Below are 7,078 nucleotides of genomic sequence, written 5' to 3'. Positions count from 1 at the left end.
AGTATGTGTATGCCCAGCATGCAGGCTAGCTAGCAAGGTGCAACAGGAGGCAGTTCTGTTCTGTGGGGGATCCTCAGTAATTCTGGCAGTGTCTCATGTACATCTTTCTTGACTGTGCATTTGTTGACATTGATTTATGTACCACATCTGATTTTAAGATATGTGTTGATGCAACATTGATTTCATTGACCCTGTAATAAGTTCTTATTAGCTCCAGCTACTGGTTTCACTTATGTTAGTAGCTGTGACTTTTGGGGTATTTCCTAGGTACAGACTGGGGAAGAATTTTTCTTTCTTTCTCCTTTACATTATCCAATTTTCCTCTGAATGTGTTCGCTCATGCATTTTTGACAGTCTCTGTTTCACAGGAAGTTCTGCAGGTGATCAGTGCACTGCTCTTAGTAGCAGAACTGTACAGAGCATGGTCTTTCGCTTGGTCTCCTTCACGCTTTTGAAGGCACAAGCAACACCTCAGCAAATTCAGTATGTCTGTTCGTGCAGTTTCACTCACAAAGCAGTAAAGAATGGGATCAGCAATGCAATTCAAACTTGTTAAGGCCTGTGTGATTCTGTAAATCTTATACATCAACTGCAAAAGCTGTGGGTCAGTGGTGTAGGGTTCTTTGATGCTGCGAACAAGCAATATAACATGATAAGGGGTGAAGCAAACAATGTAAGTAACTGTGATATTCAGAATAAGTTTCCTCACTTTTTTCCTTTCTTCATCTGCTGTGGCTTGATTACACCTCACTACTTGGTAGATTTTGTGGTAGCAAAACACAATGATTATCAAAGGGACCAGGTACCCCAAGCATATCCGGAACAAATTTATCTGTGCCTGCCACCATTCCAGGGGGTATTTATCATAGCATAGTGTATGATTAGTGAAATTGCAAGGATCACTGAATACTTCATTGTACACCAATATGACTGAATTCATGGTGCTTTCCAGAAGCCAAACAATTATGCTGATAATCAACGAAAATCTTCTTGTGCACAAGTGCTGGAGCTTCAAGGGGTGAACTAATGCCAGGTACCTGTCAACAGAGATGCAAGCAAGGAACGCAGTGCTGGTGTAGAAATTCATATACATAAGGAAGGCAGAAATCTGACAAAGCAAGGCAGAGAGCCTCCAGTTGTCTCCATTCCAGGCATAATCAATCCACAGAGGCAGAATCAGAGAGTATAAAAGGTCAGCCAGGGATAAGCTGAAGAGGTAGACTGCTAACTCATTCTTTTTTCTCACCTGAATGCAAGATGCATAGAGGGATATGCCATTGATGGGAATACTAATCATCATAACAGCGCTGTACACAAATGGAAACAAATACTTATCCAGGGTGTGATCATCATGGCATTTAGCAGTGTTGTTCATTGTCCACCCTGAGTAGTATCTTTGGGCTGATTCCAGCCTGGATGCAATAAAAAGCCCTCTGTAGTCTCATAGGTGGTCATCTGTCAGTTCTTCAGGACCTGGTTGGTAAGATTCCAGCCTTCTGTTACCAAAAAGGAAAAGTGTCAGCTATAACAACCTTTTTTTTTTTTTTTAAATGAGTAGTGTCTTTTTTTTAGAAGAAAGAAACTTTGTTTGTAGGAGATCAAAGGTTTTAAACACTCCTGGAGTTAGGAGTACATAGGAAGAGGAACCCAAATGTCTAAGGTGGTCAAGGTCAGTCAGATGCAAGCTTTTACAGAAGAAGCAAGATGAGTAGTTAAGACACTTGCAGTGGGGTAGAGTCCTGCAATCCCAGGTCTCTCTTGTGGGAGAGTCAAAGGAGATCAGAAAGTGCACCACAAATAACAGAAGTGCGCTTTCTGTTATTCTGGTGAGCAGAATAGAGTTTTGGCCACAGCAGAGTATGGCAGATTTCTTATTCCCAATAACCTCCTCTCCTCTAAGTCAACGGAGAGAAGTTGGGATCTGCTCAAAAAAGGAGAATGTGTGGCTGGTATGTCTCCTTATTGCAAATCACTCCCTTGTCTTGTTGCATTCTCACACTTCTCTGCTTTCCCTCCCCTCCTTTCTATGCGTCCCCCAAGAACTTGCCATCAACTGTGCTATTCCAGCAAAGTTTACTGCATGTCCCAGGAACCCTCGTGTGAGACCTAGCAGGCTACTAGGTTCCTGCATGCACAGGAGAATCTGCCAGGCTGTCACATAGACTCGGGAGGGAGAGACTCTCTGAGTACAATTTTTCATTTACACTTCTTTCCTCTAAGAATTGCAGCTGCCATGCTTGAGTTTATAAAAACATCAGCAATTAAGCTTATTCTAGGCACTACCAGGGCTGCGGGTGTCAACAGCTTCAACATGAAAATACCAGTAAAAGAGCAGTCTGAGTAAAGCAGTGGGACTGGAGGAGTTGCATGTGTGAGCGTTAGAAGCACTTGAAGAGCTGACCTTTAAGTAAGGAAGGGTGTGTAACCATAGCTATGAGACAGCTGGTACTCACGGATTATATCACAGCTCTGACACTCAGTAATTGTCTTCTCCAAAGATCTAATTATTATGTTCAGGAAATACGAGAATGGGGAATATTTACTGTGGTCCAGTTCTACTGCCAAATATACTAACTGCTTCAGAGACTGCCTGTGATAAGCCATCTGTGGTTTGAGCCTAGACTGCCAGCAGAGGAGGTGAAGAGGTTGTAGAATGAGTAGGCTGCAAGATAGCACTGTCTACAACTGTCCCCACATAGGAAACAGCTCAAACTGAAGACAAATTGGGTGCAGGGATTTTCCCATGTGGTAGGCAAATTCATTCTGCCTTTATGTGTTTTATGCACGTGTGTGGAGGTTTGTGGGTTTATCAGAGAAACCCAAGTAAGTTTATTGCCTCTGTTGAGAGCTTATTAAATGGATCCCTCTTCCATAAAAAAAAAAAAAACAACTTTCATGTATATTCAGAAAAAAAAGGAGCAATGACAAAACTAGTCAGAAACCACATATTTAATTTTACCAGCCACTGCTTTATTTGATCAAGTTGGCTAACTTTTCACAGTTAGAGCTAGATTCATTGACAGTCTTGAAAGAAAAGGAAAGTTCTTGAGAAGGACTTGCCAATTTGGTCCACTGAGCAGCTTTACTTATATGATGACTAATAAAAAAACCAAACAACACGCAGCCTCTATATTTAAGACAAAAATAAGATGTCTTCTTTTCACTGTGGTTTAATAAAACCACACAGTAAATAGGGCATCGTAAGCTTACCAGTATAGATAAGTATCATGAATCAAAACTCTAGCTCTAGAAATTGGATCCCAGGGTTTTGCTGAGCCAATTGGATCCCAGGGTTTTGCTGACCCACTTCTCACCAAAAGCAAAGCAGACTGTCCAGATGAGTAAAAGATAAAATAAAATGCCTACCTCTTCTTCTAATCACATTTTAGCATCTCTTTTCCTATGACAGGTCTCTTTGTGTCTAACAGGGAAACATGCCCTTTCAGAAGCATGTGTGTAATGTAGCAACTGTATGAGGCAGTGTTTACGAGTCGTGTGACTGAGAAACTGGAATTCCTTCTCCCTCCCCCACAAACTCTTTCTCCATTGTTAGTAGACTTATTATATTACAGACTCATCATCCTTACAAGCTCCCGACTTGTCTCCGTGTTACTCACAACAGCTCCTCTCACAGCTACCTTTATCAGCTCTTTCATATCTACTCACAGACCAACATCCCAATTTCTTCATACCACCCACCTTTTTCTATTCAGCTTTCTCTTTTTAGCGCAGTTTCTAGAAGTTTGCTCTGCTGAACTCACTGATCACAAGGTGAAACACTTGTCCATATATTGCACTTGTCTGAATAAATCGCATATTCTTTGGGGCCAGACCTTGCTTTGCTCTTCTGCCATCTGCCTTAAGGAACTAATAACTTCAGATATAACTGGCTAATGGCAGGCTGGGACACCAAAGATGGAAGAAGAGAGTTGAGACCACATGAAATTTACCACCTTGGCAATTCTTTTCTGTCCTTCATGTTCACAGGTCACTATACCCCATGGTTTTATTTTTAACCAGTATCATCAATAGTTTCTATGAATAAAGCCCTGGAGGCTGTCTAAAATTTCACAGGTAATCCATCTCCCAGGTTGGATGACACATTGATGCTACTTATACGAGGACATGCTTTCAATGGGAACAATAACAAGAAGTGTGTCATTCTGGCATGTACTGATGACCTATACTGAAGTGTGTCAAAGAGCCAGCAAACAAAGTATACCACAATGCATGGCTGCAGTTTCTTGCACAGAAGCATAAAAGCAGAAAGCACTGTTTTGCCCTGATTACAACACATTTCGTTATACTTACTTGGGGCCTTATCTCAGGAGAAGTGCTTCATATCATACTTCCTTGCTTAGTTTTTTTTCTAATAATTAGAACTACGTAATGCAAAATTATTTCTCTTACCTGAATGCATGATCTGAAGCATTCCCATGTTTTCTCTCAGCTACTGAGTGTACCTGCTGTTTTGCCCAGAAGGATGGTATTGCCTTACAGTTATCCTAGAACACAATGTTTGACAATTTTTCCCACTGTTATTTTTTCTAAAAAAACTATCCAGGAATTTCTGTTTAACGATATAGTTTAAAGGTTCAACTTTGATGGTCCAAACCCACTGTGACTAATTCTGTAGGCTTGTGACTTATTTTACAAACTTGTTTTAGTAGCAGATGTGTTCAAATGAAAAAAAATTTCTGAACAGTAATTTTTTTCTTTTAGCTGCATTACTCAATGATTATCATTGTCCCTGTCCCTTTGTCATTTTGTTACAGAAAACCTGCTGACAAGAACTCCGAAAAAAGTCAGTCAGACATAAAATTTAGAGAAATGGACTAGAAAATGCTACACTTCAAGTAATGTATGCAAACGAGCCTGTAAAGGAACCTTGTGAAAGTTTCTGGAGAAAAGTGCTTATTACATATTATATTTGCATTGGTGCATTCCTACATATCTTTCTCAGATACAAGCAGAGCTTTATGTGGTCTCTCCATTTATGACATTTTGAAAGTAACAAAGTAAGTATAAACTTGTACATTCAAAAGCACAGATACGAAATGATACTCCATATTCTTATATGTAAACAACTTTCTAAGGCTAGAATGGAAGAGTCTTTTTTATTTTTTCAGATAAATGAATTCTACTATAGTTTGGGAAATTAGGAAAGATGAAGAAGACTGTAAGGATTTTGTGTTATTGACAGAAAAGTTTAGTCACTAATTAAAAAAAATACTCCATTAGTTAATAAACACCAGTTTAATTTTGGAAACATCTGCAATTGATACATTTCAGCATTATTTCAAATTCAAGTTCATAAAAGAGCAAGTTGCCTTAAGCAATATTCATTATAATGTGCTAAGGTTTTGCAAGTACTTTCTTTTTAGATAATTTTCAGGGGAAGAAAACAATGTTTTGTGAGCTAGTACAGTAGCTGCTGTACAGGTGCTATTGTATATCAGCCATAATATGGAAGAACCGACGGCTTTTTCAATGTCTTTTTTCTCTCAAAGCAATTCCAACAAAGTAGGTTGCTTTGTGTTCTCAAAATTAGTGCCAAGCTGATTTCCTCAAGTACAAGGACCTTACATGGGCTTTGAGCAACCTGATCCAGTGGAAGCTGTCCCTGCCCATGGCAGCGGGGCTGGAACTAGAAGATCCCTTCCAACCCAAACCATTCTGTGATCCTATGATTCTATGATAGCTGGATCTTTTTTCGTAATGAGCAGATCTCAGAACTTGATTCTGAAAAACTTCACAGCCTATGAGAGTTGAAATATGCCTTTCAGTAACATGGACATTTTTGCTTAAAATGAGCAGCATTTTTCCTCATAGATCACTAAATTTCTGTAACAGGTCTCCATGAGATTCTGCAGAGACTCCAGGTCTAGAAGAGCTCAGTCTTTTTAACTTTGAGATACACTCTATGAACTGTTTCATAGAGCATAAAAATTCTAACATGAGCAAACAGAAAAAAACCTATGTTTTTTAGGATGTAGGCCATGCAGGCGAGTATTATTTTGCTATATTTTTATGTGCATCATGTTTTCCTCTATGCATACAGAAAAATGCTGTACAAAATATTTTCACGTACATGATCCTTAGTATTCTAAGAAGCTACTTTTAGCATAGTTTATTTTTCTGCTAAGTTTTAAGCACTGTGTATATTCATCTAAACAGTGCCATTTTATGGCACCAACAAGGTGCCATAAAATATTAAAGAACAATAATAGAAGAGCTACTGGAACCCTTTGTAATGCCTGAGACATTCTTTGCAGTGAAGACAGGACAGCTCAGAATCCTGAAAACGCACCCCCAAATACTGCTAAGCAACAAGTATTTTGATCGTGGCAACACCATTGCAACAACAAATTGAGCTGGCATGTCTTTCCTAATTCAGTCTTTTGATGTCATTTGCCCTTTGTCTCATGTTTCACTTGTGCTGGGAGTAAAATACTTCTTCTCCCAAAGCAATCTTTTTCAGCCCCTTTTCTGCCTCTTTTTGTTGCAGGATGATCAAAAAGAGGTTGAAAACTGTACAAGAACATAACTTGTTTATCTGAATTATTGGATTTTGAACACTTACCTAGGCAGCCATGTGTCCCCATGTAGCAATTCCACCGTGATACCATCGGTAGTATAACCTGTGTCTGCTTCTGGGAAGAAAAACCGCTTCATCTGATAAAGCAACAGGAAGCTGCTCTTGAATACACCAATGAGGCAACAACAGCTCATGTGTTTCCTAATATTTTTGGCTCTTTTTTTTTTTTTTTAATACCTTGTTAATCTAAATTTATCCATGAGAAAAAAGGCAACATAGTTACGTAGAAGCATGCGTAACATTGGTAAATTTAGAAATACTTTTAGTAAGTTTATAGAAGTTTTATTTAAAATATTGCCTAGTGACATGCACAGAGTATATTAGAAACCTCTTATCTAGGACACAATACATTCTGCAGAGAAATCACCCCAGAGAAATAAAATACTGTGAGTGTATATGTATTTATTTGTGTTTACTTGTATATGTTCAAAGCATAGGGGTTTTTTTTTGACTGAAGGACTTGTCACTTGACTTTCCCAA

General features: G+C 39.0%; 1 protein-coding gene across 1 annotated transcript; it reads right to left on the bottom strand.

Moving 5' to 3' along the window:
• Positions 1 to 337: 337 nt before the first annotated feature.
• On the bottom strand, positions 338 to 1,486 carry GPR65 (G protein-coupled receptor 65). The gene has a single exon (XM_010087631.1). It carries the CDS (start codon positions 1,373 to 1,375, stop codon positions 338 to 340), a length of 1,038 nt encoding a protein of 345 aa, XP_010085933.1. The 5' UTR covers positions 1,376 to 1,486.
• Between the last annotated feature and the right edge of the window lie 5,592 nt (positions 1,487 to 7,078).

Source organism: Pterocles gutturalis, unplaced genomic scaffold (genome assembly GCF_000699245.1).
Source record: "Pterocles gutturalis isolate BGI_N339 unplaced genomic scaffold, ASM69924v1 scaffold20776, whole genome shotgun sequence".
NCBI lineage: Eukaryota > Metazoa > Chordata > Aves > Pterocliformes > Pteroclidae > Pterocles > Pterocles gutturalis.
The sequence above is the reverse complement of the archived record's forward strand: the minus strand, read 5'-3'. Positions and strand labels throughout refer to the sequence as shown.

Bases quoted from the DNA above. Each gene is read 5' to 3' on its own strand.
- GPR65 (XM_010087631.1), bottom strand. From the start codon at position 1,375: ATGAACAACACTGCTAAATGCCATGATGATCACACCCTGGATAAGTAT.